This window comes from Mizuhopecten yessoensis, unplaced genomic scaffold, assembly GCF_002113885.1.
Source record: "Mizuhopecten yessoensis strain PY_sf001 unplaced genomic scaffold, ASM211388v2 scaffold10209, whole genome shotgun sequence".
In the NCBI taxonomy this organism is placed as follows: Eukaryota; Metazoa; Mollusca; class Bivalvia; order Pectinida; family Pectinidae; genus Mizuhopecten; species Mizuhopecten yessoensis.
Window position 1 is genome coordinate 495,813 of NW_018408433.1, and position 20,521 is coordinate 516,333.

The 20,521-nt window shown below is 35.6% G+C and overlaps 1 protein-coding gene across 2 annotated transcripts in view; it reads left to right on the forward strand.

Moving 5' to 3' along the window:
• Window positions 1-19,327, forward strand: part of LOC110459755 (cardioacceleratory peptide receptor-like) — a 130,007-nt gene extending 110,680 nt beyond the window's left edge. Inside the window, exons 3-7 of one of the 2 annotated variants that reach the window (XM_021512171.1) lie at window positions 1,411-1,608; window positions 5,485-5,630; window positions 14,638-14,791; window positions 17,432-17,560; window positions 18,839-19,327. In XM_021512171.1, coding sequence (XP_021367846.1) covers window positions 1,411-1,608; window positions 5,485-5,630; window positions 14,638-14,791; window positions 17,432-17,560; window positions 18,839-19,077 — 866 coding nt within the window. In that variant the 3' untranslated portion in view covers window positions 19,078-19,327. The remainder of the gene's footprint in view (window positions 1-1,410; window positions 1,609-5,484; window positions 5,631-14,637; window positions 14,792-17,431; window positions 17,561-18,838) is intronic. The other variant, XM_021512172.1, reaches the window with a different exon arrangement.
• Window positions 19,328-20,521: the final 1,194 nt, after the last annotated feature.

Below are 20,521 nucleotides of genomic sequence, written 5' to 3' on the forward strand. Positions count from 1 at the left end.
GCGAAGAAGAGACAGCAAACGTTTGGCATTCATATAGCGATTGAAATGGTTAAAGGTATTGTGTTCGGTGGTATCAATGAATTAATTATATTGTCTCAAATACCTTTTATCAACTGTTTAGACAATATATTTCTAAAACACCATTCATCGCCGTTTGATAGTGTGGAAATGTTTTAGAAAAAATACATTTCTTAGTAGGTAAACACCTATCCGTATATCTGTATGTTCTACCCACATAACTATGATTGTCCCAATCCCTCAGTGTATTTCAAGAAACCACAAATTACAAAATTAAACCTGTATCATGGTGAAACAAACAACGTTTTTGCGACGGGGTAACATATCGCGTGTCGCCAGGTTGTCGCTTGGGACCTATTAGGTAACAGTTTATAACAATTATCTCCTCGGCAAGGATTGTCATGTTCTTTAATTGATTCTTGCCGTCTCGTAATTATCCTTTTACATAGGACTTTTAATCTGGTTGTTGCCACAATTTTGGAAGTTACAGTGAGCTTGTCCCTCAGCAAAAGTAATTAAGTTCATTTAAATATGACCTTAGGTAGACTGCGAGTGGCTCAAATACGCAAGATATAAAGTGTCCCGATGTTAGTCTGATGCCTACGAACTATCTTATGTAATCAAACTTGATTTTTGTGAACTGCCAAACCGTAGTAGCCTAGGTCACAGTTTGCATTGGCGTATTTCTCTATTTCACGTAATGCGTTGGGCGTGGTGAGGCTATAATTAGTTTTCGGTAGGCCATACATAAAATTAACCCAAATATGACACCATTCCGTCTCCATCGTGTACAAATTGTGATAAAAGATATTCTTTAGTTTATTTTGAATTAACAGTATAAAGCTTCACATTACTAAGTGCTTTTTTTAACATTTATTTTTCCAATGCAGTCAATACCAAATATCTAAATATAACAATAATTCTATATAAAATACCTTCTATCATTTAATAGATTGAAAATCGTTCACGTTCAATTGAGGTTTTCCTTTATTGATTAGTTCAGCACTGCATTGTTTTTCTTCACAAACATTATTTTGACGAATCTCATGATACATTGTTTCAAATTTTTACATTTCCGTTTCCTTGCACCTATTGCAATCTTTAGAATCTCCATTACATTTATCCCTGCTACTGTTTTTTCGGCAGTTTCTGCCACGGCAACTTCGGTAAGCCCGCGGTCAGAGGGTCGCGACGTGGTGGAGTGTCATTGCAATATCGCAAGGTTATGTGAGTGTTCGAAGGTTTTCAGTGAAACATGATCAGTAAACTTCATCCGTGGTCACCGCCTTTGTAGGACGTTACCTGTAACGAAGACTTAAAGCCTTAATCAACTATACGAGTAATGCTTCCTGCATTATTTACGAAAAAAGCTTTCTTCCAATTTTGTTTCAGATCTATTGGTGGCCTTTTTCTTTGTGCTGACTGATATCATTTGGAAATCGACTGTCCAGTGGTACGCTGGTAATATTGGATGTAAGCTTATCAAGTTTATCCAGGCAGTCGGTACTTACGGCTCGACATACGCGCTGGTCGCCCTCAGTATTGACCGACTGGACGCTATAGCGAGACCTATGAGCATGAGAGGCAAAAGTAAGTAAGTCAATGATTATGTTCCTACTTATGCTTCGTTTACATTATGTTCCCGGTGGCCACGTCAATCACGTTTCAGGGCAACGTGGACAAAACGGGCTAGACGTGAGATAACGCGGGGGGACGGGATGGGCCAACGTGACAGGTTGTGATTGTCGTGGATGCCGGGCCAGATTTTTTAACTGTCAAAAACATTTTTGCCTCGGCAGTCAGGATGCGGAGGAGAAACCTAGTAGGCCGTTGTAAAACCGGGTGAACGCAACAAAACGAGACAGTACGTAAAAGGCCGTAATATAACTTGGAAACGGTCCGTAATGGGACGGGAAGCATGTGTATTTCCCGGTATCTCACGGTCCTTTTAAGTTTTGTCAAGTTCTATCGCGTTTAGTGTCCGTTCTGTAACGGTTGGTTCACGGTTGCTGCGCGTTTTGTCTCGTTTTGCCACGTTTTGTCACGGTTCTCACGGCAAGCTAGGGTGTATTGTAGCTGTTGCGTCGCGGTCAATCCGGCGCGTCCCGGTGTGTGACGGTTTGCACTACGTTTCGGGCAAACGGGACTGTCGTGGCTGCCGGGAACATAATGTAAACGTAGCATAAGTTGTGATGACGTTCCAAAAGAGCACTGTGCCACTGCAGACATAACAATAGGACATTCGTCAGTGGTTCTTTTCACATATCGTAGCGTCCTTTCAAGTTTGTGTTGGATAGGGGAGTGATCCAGATTATTAGCGTTGACCGGTAGGATGGTTGGTGGTCCTTTGTTGGAATCCTGGTCCAGCCCCTGGTCCCGTTACATTATTACTCTCAGTCCACTTTTGTTTGTTGGTTTTTCGGCTTTATGTTTTAACAAAATATTAAAAAGGACAGAAGAAAGAAAAGATTAATCAACCTGATAGTGTGTCGGAAAAACTTTTTCATTTATTCAAAAAAAGATTACAGAAAAGTGATATAAAAAATGCATTATTTTATATGTTTATTTACCTGTATTTCTGCGACTTCTTTCGACGCTTCGCCCCCAATAACACACATCGGGGCTTCGCTCTTTGACTCTTTCGTTATATCATGAATCCGCCCCTGATGCCATTGTCACGTTATCATTAAATTTTTGTATTGTCATTATCCTATAATTATAATATGTGTCATGTTGTAATATCATTATAAAAATGCCTCATTGAAATTTCTCTCTAATTCTAAAACCTTTTTATTTCCTATTGTATTGCTTGACGACACCTTACGTTTGGCTTTAATGTTCAATGTTCGCCAAGGTGAGTAAGGCAATGGATTTTGTCCTGGGCCGGGACATACCAAAGTCCTTAAAATGGTAGTTGTTATTCCCGGCTTCACGTTTAGCATTAAGAGTAATGACAACAATTGGTTCACCCGTTTTCAATATAGTGTTACCGGGCGGGAAGGCTGTGCTGGGTGCCTTCGGCTTGGTATTTCAGTAAGATAGCACAATAATGTCGGCATCAGATCCGCGCTATCATAAGGAAGCAAGTACACCAACATACCCTATCTCAAGCACACATTCACACATGCACGCCTACACAACACACATGGATGCATGGTTTTAGCTGTTAATAGTGCGTTAAACAAAATAAAACCAAACTAAACGTGCCTCATTGATATAATCTTGTTATCGTACAATCGTTAAATCCCTCGATATCAGCATACACTGTAGATTTGGAGCGATGAAAAGGACAATACAGGACAGCGCAACAGTTGTTGTAAAAGAGAATGAAGAAACCAAAACAGTTCTGTAGAAAAAAGTAAACGGCCGAGTTTTGATTACGTGGATAAAGGCTGAAAAACGTCCTACCAGTGATCTATGCTTAAAGCATTTCCTTTGTAAAAACCTTGTTGATCGGGAGGTAACTCACAATCGGTACATTAGTTCTTATAGCAGGTATTTTTAAACTCAAATCCGCCTCGCTTTTCCTTTAAAATAAAATATATTTTGTGTAAGCCAATGCAATGGTGATTGTAATAAGGTGTCCTGACCAGTGGCGCCACCTAGCGCGTTATATTACATAGGGGTTTTCTCAACTAATGGAGGCGATTCTTAATTCGATCGTAAACGGCACCGCCGTGAATCACAAATATTTGAATTATTTTGGGCAGATGAATGCTGTGCTCCTCTTTGTCTCGGTGACCAAGGACTTCTATGTCGTATTTAGTCTTGAACCAAACAACGTTTTATAAAAATGCAATGGGAAACTATGGAATCAACAATTACCTGGACGTTTACCAATGCAAATGATAATTAGCAAATCGTATGATACAATATCCCATTGTGTAATTTTCCAATCACATATTTATATATTCCACAGAAAATATAAATCTGAATGATGACAATAGAATTTTTAAAAAAAGTGGAAATGAAATGTAGTTCGTATTTCCCATATGTCTATTAAAGAGCTTTGGCATTAATCTATTCGGAGTCTTCGTGTCTTGTTGCAAGGTTTACACATTTTGTTTTAGATTATTCATGATACTGACAACTAAAAACGTAAATCTAAACAAAACAAATGGGGTTTTGAATGAGTTTATCAGCACCATCAGTAGCACATTTAGATCCCTAAGATTGAATTCTTGCGTTCAATTCAAATATTTCAATTCCCGAAATGCACCAACTACGTTTTAATGCAAACAATATTGCGTCAAGGCAGAAACGTATTTAGGTGACGAATGTTCATGATTGCACGCTTCCAAATGCACTAAGTTGACTTCTTCAAAAATAAAAGATCCTCCCTTGATATACTAATTGACAGTTTGTACTGCTTTAGGTTTTATTAGGTGCGAAGCTCGTTAGGCTTTGACATGGATAATGGATAAACGCTATGATATTATTTCCTTTACTAGGCTCATGATTTGTTCAAAACTTGTGTTGTTCGAATATCCTGATATCATTTGAAAGATTTTTTTTTTACATTTCAATGTGATTTCTTACACAACGTATGATTAAATTGGCATTTTTTGAAAATGTTTGAATATATTTACAACTGAAAACATTCTCGAATAGATACCTATTTCAGCTACCCACAACTCAGATATTCTCGAAAAGTTGCCTATTTCAGCTTACCTTGTAAAATTCAACACCTAAGTAACAGTTCCAATATAAGCCATTGCGGACGCTCTCGTACTTAACTTCTGTTCAATATAAATGTATCAAAGTGTGTTTGTATGAGTTGTGCATCTTGCGTAAGGTGTTTAAGACTAATATAAAAATCTTGAAACTTAATTGAGCCAGACAGTCCTTAAAGTCTTAATGAAAAGGAACAATGATATTTCTTATGACACCTCATATATCTGGCAGATGTGACAGTTTTTGTATTATACGAAGTTATGAAAGCATAATAATATGGTTGTTCTAGTATTCCCATGGCATATTCAGTGCAGTTTGACTGGTTTGTTTAACTGTGGAATAACTTTGCCAATTTGAGGAGCCAGTGCGTGCAACACGCATTGTTTTCAATATCTGCAGCACTACGTTATACAACTTCAACCCAACATTGTACTATCGGGGATAGGAAGCAGTGGCATAATGTCTTCAATGTGTTTGTTAGGCCGACTTTATCAACAGTAGAGATAGTAAGTACTATCAATTAATATTGTCCTGAACTTTTAAGTTTCGAAAGATGTTTTTTTTTGGAAGAGTACTCTTGCTTGTGCCGGTTCTGTGGTGGTAATAGTCATTGAAACGAGTTATTCTCAAAGTCTCACCGAGCATTTTTAACAATCCCAATCAATGTGATTATAAATAATATCCTCGGAATGTTTGTCAATAGTTTACTAATGCAAACAGAATAAGCCTTGTTGTTAATTTTTTCAGTATTAATAATTATATTATTGCATGTACTATTTTACTATTTAACAGCCAGGCGGTGCCGCATACTGATCGGTTTGAATTGGTCTTGTGCCGTCATTTTCTCCATCCCAATGCTTTTGTCTTACAACCTTCAACTCGTGGATGGACACATGCCTCAGTGTTGGATGGAACTCCCGAAGCCATGGATGTGGAAGGTAATGTCTAAATGAAAATGGTTGGCCTTTGGTTGCTGCTGTACATAAGTACTCGAATCTCAGGAATTTGTTTTTGCTTGCAGTCTGAATACCAGAAATTACATCATCTTTACAATTTCTTTAACCTCCTGACAGAATCGAATCAAGGTACGCACAGTACATGGTCGCATGCCTTAATTATGATAGGGCTTGATTATTCCTGAACATGTAATGGACTCGTGCATACCCGTGCTAGCAGAAATGCTTTGAATAGAGATACAAGTATTTGATCAGCAACATAACAGTAAGATGTATCAGCTTTGATCTTAAAGACGATCTCTGATAATCTACATAGTTTATATCACGTTTATCTGCTTTCTTATTGGTTAAATTGTTGATATCATGAACCAATGAGTGAGCAGACAGTGATTCACTGATTCTATGACCTTTGTGTAACATCCCGTGGACATTCCTACTGGTCAGGTATTAAAAAAATGTCGTGACCAACTGCATGTTGAAAAAGGCAACAAACACAGGGACTCGCATCCTATATAATGGGGAATTGTTTAAGCCCTCTTCTAGGAGAAACAAATTCGACAAAAATAATTCTGCTGCGCACATTGCTACATTTGTAATCTTCATATTTTTCTCTAATTCCTAACAGCATTTTGGTTACCTAGCGCCGTGCTCTGCACTATCTCATCGTTGAACTTAATTTGAACATTTGCCCAGAGAGGTAAAAAGGTCATGGACTCCGTCCATAGACTAGTACTTTCATAATTCCTTAAAAATGGTAGTTGTTGTTCTCTGCTAAACAATCAGCATTAAATGTACTCGCCACAACCGGTTAACACTTTGGTCAAAACTATATTTTACTTGATTAAATACCTTCTGCATGATTCCAGTTAAATAGCACTCTAAAGTCAGCATCAGATCTGCGATTAAACACAAGCGATGACACGTCCTTTAATTATCTAAGGTGTTTGATAGGTCGTTACCTCAAATAAATCCAAACCCTCTCGTCACTTTCTGTATTCTATTTTAAGATCACTTGCACTGATGACATGTTTATACGGAATTCCAATCAGAAGACACAATTTCCCGATTGTTACTTCTTGATCAATGTATTTAATAAACCGTCCTGGGCTAATATGTCATCTGCTGATAAGAATTGCAAAATTTTGAGCTAACTAATACTTGTACAAAACTAACAATATGAGTCCGTATATTGAGATAGATGAACATACCACACACATATGTGATTGCACTTAAACATTTGATAATAGATACAGTTTGCCAAAAAGTAATTACAACTCATCATACAGCTGTTTTGTCCATCTATGACTGCTCGGTGAGGCTATGAGAAAAACAATTCTAAAACCAAATAAGTCTAAGCTACTATTGAAACAAAAGGAGAAGTGCATACCAACCATTGATTTATACATTTTAAAAAAGAGAGCACTTGTTGATTTTAAATCACACTTATCAGACGTTTATAAAAATATAATCAAAAAGCATGTCAAACGCTCATTCCCGTTGTCCAGATCAACGACTTTGTTACAAATGCAATACAATTTTTTTAAGATACTGACTGGCTAATTTGGCACCAGATCAGTTCGGTTGAAGATTCATTTTATTTAAATGAAAGCGTACAGTTTGCAATACTGTACACATTTGATTTCGTATGGTGTGACTTTCCCGATTACGTGTTAAAGATCAGCTTGCTAGGTTATTCAGTTGATACATTTTAGTGCTACATCAAAGGTAAAATGCTACTTAATATTTATATAAATATATAACTTATACTGAATATATTAATATCGATATTTTCAAACATTTCTTGCTAGTGGTTTACACAACAGAACAAATAAATTATATGTTGCTGTTGGTAAAACTTGGTAAAGTCAAGAACATGAACAAAATGTCACAACAAAACACTATGAAGAACACGTCATATCTTAAAAATCGCGTAACGAAAGTGCTGAAAATTGTCAGGTAAAAATATCCTTCATTATGTAATCTTTAATTTCAATAGCGTTACAGCTGATTATAGAAAAGAAAAAGAAAATGTAGAAATGCATGAAATACATATTGCGGAAAATATTGTTATCCTTGTAGAAAATTGGACTCTCAGGGTATTACTGCCCGTGTACCGCGGAGTTGAGTTCAGTATAACCCTTTATTGTTATGTGTATGATGATCAACGAGAGATCCGAATGTAATAAAACAATGTGATTGGAACGTCATTGTTAAGAGTTGTGAGTAACCTGCATTGAAATCTGAAAGATAGCAAGGATATTACAATTCTAAATTTGGACCTAGACTTTAATGTTACTTTATAAGAAATGTAATTAATCATATTGAATGTGCGTATTCATCGTTTCGCGCAATTATCCTGTTGCAATATATGAATTGCAGCTTGTCCCTTTCGACCTTTAGAGTGCTGACGCTTTGTTGGTTTAATACTGTATCATTTTGAGAGAGTTTGATGACTTTTTTGGATTTACGAATTGAGCTCAAACACGGTCTAAGTATCATTTTTGTGAAAAGTCAGTTTCATAGTTCATTTAATGAAACAAAAATTCGTCTGTCTATATTTAGATTGGTGACAAATAAGGTTCAACATTACCTCTTTTCTCCCATATATATCATGGGAAGAAAAAATGATTCGATAAGCGTGAACATTTCCAATTACAGACCGACAAGTTCTGTTTTGAATGACAGATATTGAGCATACTGTTACGTTGCCACGATCAGCGAGCTGTCAATCATATATACATGTCGTGCTCTCTGAGGCTTCTTGAAAAAAGCATTCTTTAAATGATAGGTTACGTGAAAAAATAGAGTTCACATATATATCTACGGTATTTTACGATTTGATGGTGATCTTTGCAGAGGAAGTTAAAAAGATGGCAGAATATCAATTCTAAGAGTACACTGCCTTGAAAGTTCTTCGCCCATTTTATTTTTGTCTCGAGTAAGTGGGATTTTAAATGTATGTTATCAAAAAGAATTACCAAGAGTAATTCTCCATCAAAAGCAATGTGTATTTTATCCCATTAGAGAAGTGTTATTTAATAAATTTTCCAATTAGAGGCATATTTGACTAAGCAAATCACACATGAGTTATCAACTAAAATTGCAGGAGAGGAGTACGCGGAGTAAGCAATGAATATTTTAGCAATTGTTGTCATAGTCCTATAACACCCATTGCTATTGATGACAAACTTAATTAAGCCCGGTCAGCAATAGAGTATTTGCTGAAATATTCATTATTTATAATCACATTTTGATAGAGTAGTTATGCTTCATTTATTTATTTCGAACAGTTTTTGGACAGCATATGAAGTGTTGACAACAATAAAATTGATGACGTCACAATACAGATTGATGACGTTTCAATTACAAATGTTACAACGTTTGCCTTTGCAATGCATTACAATAAGAGGATGCAGAGCAAATGTAGATAATCAGGTGTATTGCAGGACTACTTAAGTACAATCTCGAAATCTGAGATATGTGAAATCTGATAAAGAGAAGAGTTGTTCTTGATTTGCTCACTTTACCTTGGTTAGTGTGGCAGTCCGTCTATCAATTACTTGTAAAAATCTAAATCATTGAGAAAAAAAAATTCGTTAAACACATAAGCACGATGAAAAAAACCGTATTTCAAATATTCGTGAAAATGGTCTTGTTGAAAAATTACGTCGTATTTAAGGACAAACCACATGGCAACGATTTGATGACCAGTGTCGATAAACGTTTAGTTGTCCAAACGCGACCATGTTGCTATATTACCATACGCTATAACGCTATGTCCACAAAAAACTGTCACGCTACACCATACAGTTATCGATAAAACGTTCACATTGAAGTCAATATGATCGGTAAGGCATGAATCCTGACTCGTTACAGAAGAATATACGACGCCATCTTAGGATAGTGAACCTGATTGGGCCATGTCGTTTAAACCATTGAGGTCAGTCGTCACTTTAAAAAGAGTTCCCACTACAACTCGACGCGGCTAAATGCTGAACGACACTTCGGCACACTAAATTTCCTTTTTCTAAGACTGCATGTCCCTGGCATCTGAAATATATTTCCGGTGAAGTTCTCAACCGGTTACGCATGCACTGCAACTCCACGGTCTATGACGGCTGTATGGACAGGATATTACGGTTTTATAGACATTCAGCGCTCTTGCCAAAGAGTTTCGGGAATTTTCAGCAACAAGAACTGCATTACCATTTTGAGTATATCGTATTCATCAAAGCATTTCTACGTAATCAGAGACGAACTTAAATACCAAGTTGATTTTTAAACGATGCCTGAAGAATGAAGCATATAGTGCGGACATGTGAATCGGTTCACATGCTTATCGGAAAATGTATCGTAGTTTCGCGAACACGAGTACGCGTGGTGGGACCGATCTCTCCATAACACGGTTTTGGGAACTAGTAATACTTTGTTGAATTTATTGACATTTCAGGTGACTTGCGTTTAAACGCATACTACCACAGTAACGATATCTACTCATACTTTTTGCATATGACAAACCACACATTGTGAATTTTAACACACAATTAAGAAAACTAGCAATAACATAAATTTATGGTTATGAGGTGCGACTTCTTATTGAACCTAAAGTAAAGTGAGTCTGGTGTAAATGGTAGATATAGCACGTGCCTGACGTATATGGCTCATCTCCGGCGAATATGGCGGGAGTGGCCGGATATCAGTCGGTCCAGAATATAGATTATGTACAACTTAAAAGCAAAAGAACCAATATCACGGACGGACAATTCATTTAATGGAAAATATTATAACGGGTAAATATTAGTCAAATGTATGAATTGTAATAAAAAAAAAACTTCGGTTTACCAGTAACAGTATATTCAGTTTAGTTCATTGTATTCTAATTTAATCATGGTCATTACACTAATCACTTCACTTCATCAATTTATCAAACTTTATTTTTGTTTATGTTGAAACAATTATAAAACATATAAAACAAGTTCATTAACTTGAATTATTCCCTTTGGTTGGCCCGAATGGGAAACATGCAGGGGTTTTATGTAGGAGGAAACCGGAATATTGAGGGAAACCCAACATGGTTTGAAATATGGGTTGGTACATGTATTTTGTTTGCCCCATCGAACATATTTATTACAGGTTGTAACCATTAGCCATTGTACAGTTTCCTGTTCAAGCCGCACGATACCTTAAATTCAGTAGTTTCCCTGATTTTTATTCCGCAATCAATCCTTAAAATGAGAATTAATCATAGATCACATGTGTCAGACGATATGTAAGCCTCCCCTACAGACTTGATACACATGTAAACTGATTCGATGTGTTGGTTTTAAATATTATATAATTCATTGGTTCTGTCATAGTTTTACCAGTTAAGATGTGCAACGATTTCCCAGATAAGCAAAACATTAATATTCAATTTAGCTAAAGTGCATTACCATTTCCATGAAATCTGTGGCAGACCTTTGCAATTAATATGATTATCGTTATATAAGATATTCATCAATACTGATATTTAATCATACAGTCCTATAATAAATATATATATCGACCTCAAACTGTACCTGACAGGTAGTTCATACCAAGGCAAACTCAGCTACGCCATATATTGGAGGAATTAATTTACCATTCCTTGGAACCCAGCTTCTCAATTGTTTTTTTATTTCGTATTTTGATGAATAGTGCAATCGTCTGTCCGTCCGTCAAAATTGCCTTTAAAACGCTATTGGACCTCAACGGCTTAGTGGATATTGACTAAATTTAGCCTAAACTATCCTTGGGCAAAGATGACTATTTGTTTGATAAACAGAGGATGTGGCTCCCTGGGGGATGAGGGACGTCGAAATTGAAGTAAATACTTAAAATCCTTTTTCATCTGTACCATTCGAGGGATTTTAACTAAATTTGGTCGGGAGAATCCTTTGGTAAAGATGACAGACTTACTTTTATATAAACGGAGGGTGAGGCCCTTCTGGGCCCTCCTTAAAACCCTTTTTGTTTAGTTTCATAGGAGTGATTGAATAAAACTTTGTGTACAACATCTATGGACAAGGGGGATACAATTATATATAAACAGAGCATGTGGCACCCAGGAGACAGAGGAGATAGGCCCAATATGGGAACTATAGTAATAAATGTTTAAAGCCATACTCCTTACGTGTAATAAGAGGGATTTTAAACAGATTTTGGCAAAGGGGACTCATTTTTTAAAAGAAAATGGATTGCTTATCTTTGGGTCAGAGGGGCAGCGCAAAACAGGTTAATTTTTTGTAAATGTTAACTTCCATTTCAATTCTTGGGACAAAAGGAAAGGATCAAATGTTGACGGATTTAGGTGAGAGACTATTTTGAAAAAGTTGCAGTATGATATATAATGACATTATTTTCCAAATCTTTTCTTTATAAACAATGCGCGATACACACCCTCTGTGCCTTTTGGATTCTAATAGAATAAAATAAAAACGCAAAATGTACTATCCTCTGCGACGATGAATAGAAACTGTTTAGCCTCTACATTAGTTTTGATTTCAGAGGCATTTCGTGAATTTCGATTTAATGGAAAAAATAAATAAAACAATATCACGTTATTTGAACCCTTTCTGGTCTTGACATCACATATAATCAATATATTCATATGTTTTAAATATTTGTATAAAGGATTTGTCGATAGTTCTATTGTTGTAATTTGATTTTAAATGCGATTCAGATTAGATAACAAAACAAAATCCGTTATGGATAATTCAAATTAAATTACCTTTGTTCAAAACATGCTGGGTTTACTGCACAAGTGTACAGATCTAAAAACAAATACATGGGAGGGCCACTTTTAATGACGGTTCAAAAATGTAACATATATGATATAGCACAAAACGCTGACGTATATTTATTCTTTAACATGCGTATAAGGTTAGTAGACCCTACTTCACACTATATTCCTGGTTACTTTACTACTGATAAGTGTTTCTATCAGAGACGTGCCTAGTGTATACTGCCCTCATAGGGCGGTTAAAGTAATGACCCGATTATTGCTATCATGTCTGTACCTAAGAACACTTTCTGGGTGATTGAGAACGTTTATTAGCCCAAAGAGGGCTTTGACATTTTCTCCGATTCACCCTGGCAACACATGACAAGTCATCAAAGTGTTTGATCTTGACGCTGTCTATCATTAGGGGACAATTTCTTCCGGAGAACATCCAATTTCGATCGGTTAATTTCAACATAGTGATCTTTTTCGCCTTGAAATATATTTTCGTACAATGCGATTTGTTTGTTCAAAATAGTGCAATGAGGTCTTGATCGTTTCCCTATGTTCAACACCAACCAGTGATGAAGTAATGATTACACTATAGAAGTGGTTATATTGCCCCTGGAACGATTTATGATATTATGAAATATAAATGATTTACCACACCTGCAAGTGTTGCATTTCTTTTACGTTTTAATATTTTGAAGCCGCAATCGAATGTAACGTGGAAGTGTTGACAGGGTTTTGTTGTTTATGAGTATTTCAATTTTATAAAAAAAACACCTGACAAATTTGAATCCTTGCGTGGGATAATGTGTCGTTGCAATTCAGGAAAATTGCACTTTGACATAAAACGATTTGAACGGTGCTTTTTTTTTTTGTATAAACAAATAATTCATGCAATTTTATTTTTGATTAAATTCCAGTTGACATATAAAAATGCAATGGGCTGTGTTAGATTGAACACATATTGAACAGAAACATTCTTTTTCGTGGTTTTAATTGTTTCCAAGCAAAATTTATATAAAATGGTCCATGACTATACAAGGGAAAAGTTTGATTGTGTTGTTTTTATTACATTACGCATATTTGAAAGTAAAAATGAAATACAATTCTTAGATCTGTGTCAAATTCCAAAACCTTTTGACGTCATATATGTTGCTGATATAATGTCACGATTCAGATTCATGATTATAATTTGTTTAATCTCTTCTCATGCAATCTCAAAAGGCAGTAACTTAGAGATGTTTCCACAAATTGTTTACTATAGCAAATATAGCAATTGAATACAGCGGGCTTCTTAGGTTGGAACAGTTGTTGAAAACTGGCCATGCATCTGATACATTTTAAACGAACGGCAAACATATCATTATAACATTTTTCGATATTTTTTTCCAGCCTTATTGTAAAAGAAAGTGTGTCTTAGCCAAGCCTTTCACTTGTTATCAGTAATTACCCACCTTACTTTCAAACATTGACGGACTTTTAAAACAAACATTTTTTAAATTAAGAAGTGTTTTAATTTAAAAAAAAAAGTTTATGCCGCAAACACATTAACCCCATATGTGTATAGCTACACAATCTTTGAGTACATGAAGCAGCATTATATTTTCACTTTCTCTGATTTTGCAGCGAACAAGTATTCTCCTATCCCCGAGTGCATATAACAAGCTACCGAGTGTTTTCTTTCTCTGTGTATGCAACAAACAACGATTCTCTCAATCTCGTGTGCATATATGACAGATATATATTTATATATTTGGTTATTGTTTTAGCTGAACAGTCGTGTATGACTTTTTCTCCTACTTATTTTATACTCAGGCATACATAAAGCTGATAGAAAATTTCCCCTCTGATTTATTTTTGACATTAAATACCCCTTTTTAATTTTGCCAAAGGAAGTTTTTTTGTTTTCTTTCTGAAAATTAATCCGGACATTTAGAAGTAATAACGGTTATACAAACTTCAAACCCAACTATATACATAATGTAATATCCAAACATTTTTGCTATGCTGAATCAAGGATGAACCCAATCTTTGAGAAAACATGACTATATTGAAAAGATGCATGTCGTTTTTTGTTAAACGTAAAGTCAATCATCTTAACTTCAAGTGACATGTACCTACTGATTAGTTTGCTTTCAAAATTAATGTGTCCCCTCTTCATTTTACCTTTAAGCGTCAGTCTTGCTGGTAATGTTTCCAATCTGTGGTGTCAAATAAACTAAATGAACCTTCTATTTCCAGGTATATATTACGCTGATAGCAATCCTCCTGCTCATTATTCCGGCTGTTATTATCGCTTTCTGCTACATCTTCATCGTCATCGTCATTTGGCGGAAGTCAAGTCTCTCTCTCAATGCCGCAAATAGTGGCGAGCAAACGCGCATTGTGACAAAAGGTAACTCGTATCTTTGAAGAAAACGTTTATGTGATTATTTCATCATACATGCGGAAATATGTGTTTGTCGGGATTGCACAAGCTTCAGTAGGGATATATACATCTACGAAAAGCAGTGTAAATTGATTGGAATCAGTTTTGTGAATAAGCAAATGGATATCAACCAATCAAATTCAATATCAGTATCTTGGTATTTAATCGATGAATTTAGTGTAAAATCTTACGACATTTGCAAAATCTGAAAATATTTAAGTTGATATAAATTGTTTTGTAAACGGCTCCCTAAAAAGATGTATCATAAATTCAACTTGTTTTAAACTTGTACATCAACCCACTTTCCCAAAATGCAGGTTTGGTGATCGGGGAAAAGATAGGTCTGCTGTATTCAACAGCATATAGTGTTTTTAATGTAGGTACCCCTGCAGAGTCGGGGGATTTCTGTTCTTTTGAGGGGACATTTAAGAGCAAACTTGGTCCACTGCCCCCAAAATTGGGAATAGCTTAATTTCCTCTCAACTTCCTTTCCTAATGCCTTGTTTGGCAATATCTATTTTGTGCCTTAGTGTTGAACGTTTGCCCGAGTCAGCAAGGCAAATGGTTCCGTCTCCAGGCCACGACTAGTCCGAATTATTCTGACGTTTTATCGACTTTCTTTATATCGGACTGTCGTCGATTAACGTCAGAACTCTGGTCCTCTATAATATGCGGGAAATATGCGTACCGCGCCCGGAGCGCACTTCAAACTGATATTTTAGAAACAAATCGTCACATTCACACACATGTCGCACACGGATCGAAAGATCTATTCTTTAAGCACGAGATGAACATACATAACATGCCTCAAACAACCAATACCATCACTAAAAACATATTTTTTCAAACTTACTGTTTTTACTCTAGTTTTTTGATAGTCCCGCCTTCTAATGCCACGTGACTAAAATCTCGCCGGCCTACGTCATAACGTTGGGAAATACCTTCGTTAACGCGAGATCTCGTCAAGTCATGTGGCATTGCTCATGGCCTAATTTCCATTAAAAACATGGGCTGGTATAGAAAACGTTGGAAAATACTTTTCGTAATGATCTTTGAAACATGTTATTAATATCACCTAGTGCATAAGAATAGATCTTTCGAACCATGTGCGATATGTGTGTGAAAGTGACGATTTGTTTCTAAAATATCAGTTTGAAGTGTGCTCCGGGCGCGGTACGCATATTTCCCGCATATTATAGAGGACCAGAGTTCTGACGTTAATCGACGACAGACCGATATAAAGAAAGTCGATAAAACGTCAGAATAATTCGAACTAGGCCACGACATACCACAAATCTAAAACAAAATAATAGTAGTTTACTCCCTAGTTAACGTTAGGCATTTATAGTAATCGCTATAACTCCATTAACCGTTGCCAATATAGTTTGATTTGGGAGGAATACTGTGCTTGGGTGCCTTTGGCATGTTATTTCAGTAACACTCTCAAGTCGGAAACATATCTGCACATCGTAAGGAGGGAACAGTACCAACATACCCTGTCTACAGCACACGTTCACACAAACACGCATACATTCAACACTTTGAGGCCCGTCCTGCAATGACCTTAGCTGTTCATTAGACAATAAACAAAATAAAACAAAAACCAAATCAACAAAAGCAAATGAACATTGATTTCAAGAGACTATTTCCGTGAAATCAAGCTTCAGGCACTTAAAATTCTAATATTTGTCGAATCATTCGCATTGCATGAGGTGTCTGTGAATGCTCGTTTATTTGCCCCGTACTAATTGCGCAATTACTTTTCACCAATTTTAACGAGACCGAAATGGGACCTCTTATAAGTAGCTGTCTGCTGCTCCGTAACTTAGGTGAACGTTTAGACACTGAAAGCAAAGATTATTCTGTTTTCGACAATTGCTCATCTTGCATATGATTTGCTGGAGTTGGCTTGTTTATAAGTTTCTGCGAAAAAACCCATCAAGATAGAGGTTTTCTCCTAAGTTCTACGAGCCCGCAAAACATTTTAAACGAAGCTTGTCCAATATATATATTGGCTGTGAGGGCTTACGTTCAAAAAGCTTTCCAATAAAATATTGCTTAAGTTGACTACTAAAACGTGGCTTGTGAAATCAGTCTTAATATTTATCGAGTAACTATAAAAAGGTATGCTGTAGGAAAAGTCGAATATACAACGTAATTTATGAGTAACTGCTCTTTTATTATCTTACGAAGCCATCGTTGTGTACATTAGGTTAACGATTATGAATCAACTTTACACATTTGGTAAATTTAAAAATATTAAACTGAAAAAGTGTAATGTTCGAGTGTAGAAGTATTTGTGTTGTGACTCTTTATTACAAAGTTTGCAGTGAAGAAGTTCTTTCGAACTCAGTACGAAAAACGCGAATATTTCTTCTCCGTTAGTCAGTAATTAAGTACATGTGGAATACATTTTTGCTTGAACTCTTTTCTATACTCTTTTAATGTTTCCACACTATTTCTAGTTATTGGTCATTTTCTCTTTATTGTTTTTAAACTTATTACGAGTTTTCTTAAAAATAATGAATTGGAAAGTCTACTTCGAATTTATTAATAAATTACAAATTAAAAAACAAACTAAATGTTGAAATATATGTTATACTACAGATGCCACGTCCGACTCCCCTTCTGACCAGAGAAAGCGGGTTCATTGGACTGAGTGCAACGTCAGCTCCCGTGGTCTTATCCCGAAAGCAAAAATCAAAACCATCAAGATGACCTTCGTTATAGTGTTAGGTAAGTGGTATCAAGCTATCAATAATCTTTAGTTTTCTACACACAGATACATTCAATATTTGTGTTTAATTTTCCGAACTTCGACAGTGAAATGGAGTCCCGGGCCCGTATTCATGGAACCGTTCCCATGCTCAAGCATTGATTTTGTGCTTAACCCAACTTTCTGGTAACTCACTTATGTCATGCGAAAGATGAAAGTTATATGTGTAACATTTGAAACAGCATTCAGATCAAAGTCCTTCTGAATCATAGACCAAATATAAAAGTTTAAATTTGTTTATCACCGGAACAAGAAATTTGGCTTGAGCACAGAATATGCGTTTGAGCATAAGAACGGTTTCATGAATACTCCGTAAAAGACTTAACAGAATTAATGCTATCATAGTTTGTTTCATTCAGAGACGTATGTAAATCAATGTCTCCTAGGGGTCATATCATTATAATAGCAGTATAGATTACCCGTATGATCATTGAGAGAGAATTTGTATACCATTAATGAGAATGTCAAGAGAGATAACCCATTTATGATTTATATAGCTATTAATTTGTTAGGAGAATTTTCGTCAAACGCTTTTTTTTTCACTACGACTTTACTAAAATCTGGTTGCTGAAGGAATCTGTTAGATTTTGTTTTAAAGTAATAAAATGTGGCTGTTTGAATAAATACTTATCGAATTTCCAATCCATGATTTTTTTTTTTTTTTTTTTTGTATTTGTATTTAACATTTTATTGTCAAACTAATTGGCTCGTGTATAAGGTATAATTTCGTATCAGAAATATTTTTTTCATCGTAGATATCGTATTAAATCCCTGTCCAACTTCGCTGTTATTTTTCATATAGAGTTATTTCGTTATGGATATAAATGTAGGGTCAAAACAATTCCGTTGACAAGGTAGCGCTGTCGGTTAGAACACTTCTACAACATCCGGAAGTTTAGGATTGGAATCTCCGTCTAGTTCCATTGCATTTTGTGTTTTCTATTAGAACACCTGTGTTCATTATTGCATAGCTGCATGGTATGTTTTTTGTTAAGAAATTATTTATCAAAGCTATAGTCATGTTCGGCAAAATCTGTTTTAGTGCATAGTTGCTGTTTCACAGTTGTACGATGATCCTTGAATTCGTTACAACTTGATTGAATTAACTTTTGTGTGTGGCTCAAGTATGTGAACAACGTAATTCATAACAGGAATTAACTTATTCATCCTATGTATGATATCCTCAGTCCAAGTATTTTTAAATAGATCACAAGATATTTTCGATTCGTTTGTTTCAGCGTTCGTGTTTTGCTGGAGTCCGTATTTTGTATACGACCTGTTGGATGTATACGGTCACATACCAAGGACAAATGAGATGATAGCGGTCAGCACGTTTATACAGAGTCTCGCTCCTCTCAACAGTGCAGCCAATCCAATAATATATATGCTGTTCAACAGCAAGATGTACAAAAAGTTCTTTAAAAGTAAAAAACATAACAGTTCGCCTAGCACAAGTGCCACAAGATCGCATGTATAAAATTATAAATGTAACCAGGAGCTTAATTTAGTATTGCCGTAAACAATGTTTCGCCATTTCCTATATATTTGTTAAGTTTTTTATTCAAACCATTATTAATTTGCGTGTATTGGACCATTCTGCATAAAACAATATTGTATATCATATTTTGTAGAAAATTGACGACATATGGTAAACGGCAATGATTTGAATAGTATCATGGATGCTTGTTTTGTAGAAGTATGTGATATCATTAAAATTATAGCGAATATTTAATTTCTTGTAGTTTTATTTCCACAACAGTTCGCGTGTGTCCATCTTCTTATGACCCTGGCAACAAAACCAAAACACTTGCAAACTATGAATCCAGGTAGGGGTTAATATGAAACATTGCACGCGTTGTGTTAGCCCACCATGATCAACTGATGAAATCGCCTTTCGTCCGTGGTCCGTTCGTTCATTAACAATTCTTGTTATCTCTAATGCTCAAGATGTCCGAAACGGATCTTTCTCAAATTAAATATGTATGTTCCCATTTGTCAGTAGATGTGCATGTTTGCTTTTGAGCAGCAATCCTGCGTTTTGGAGTTCAAGTTGGTTATTGATAATTATCAGGAAATAAACGATGAACTCATTATGAAAGAAACTTCTCAATCGATTTTAAATTCTAACAAACGGTTACTTCTATACAAGATGCATTCACTATTGACAAGACTGTAAATACAGCAGATAAGAGAAAAGAAGAGAAATGAGAGGGAAATATCAAACTTACAGATATCTTATGAAAACCTTACGACAGTGGGCTTTAAGATCCATCTGGGACCGTAAAAGTTTCAACTACAGGAGTAACAGTCGAAGCAATGCGTTAGTCCATTGATTTGTAACATAATGTCATAGTTGAGTTAATATGTAATACAGTCTCGAGCTTATTTTCGGTGGTATGAAAAAATAAAACATTGATCAATTTGAACTGCATTTATGACGAAAAAATCACCGAAAAATTATATAAACACGAAAAATCAAGAATTAGAAAAAAATATTTTGCACTGTCGATTTTAAATTGTTTTGAGCTAAATGTATTAAATACCTACTTGACAACAATTTCAAACGCTTTTCTGAATGATGAATTTACTATTTGTCACGTTTTATGAATTTGGCACGCAGGAGTGAAAATATCGATCGGGTGAATATTGACAATTCGTGTTCATGAATCCCAAAAAATATTTGTGTCTTTGCTGTTTAAATTGCAATATATGGAACGTCATATTGGGTGAAGAACATGGCAAATCGACAATTTGGACTTTTTTTGTTTAAATTTTGGGAACCATTAGGAAAGGGCAGTAAACTCGAAGAAAAATAATTCACATGACAATCTTATTAAAGAGAAGTAGAATTTGATTCGGTACATTCAAAATGTGATAAGTGCAAATCAAATAATCTTAACAATAAAAGATGATATATTTCA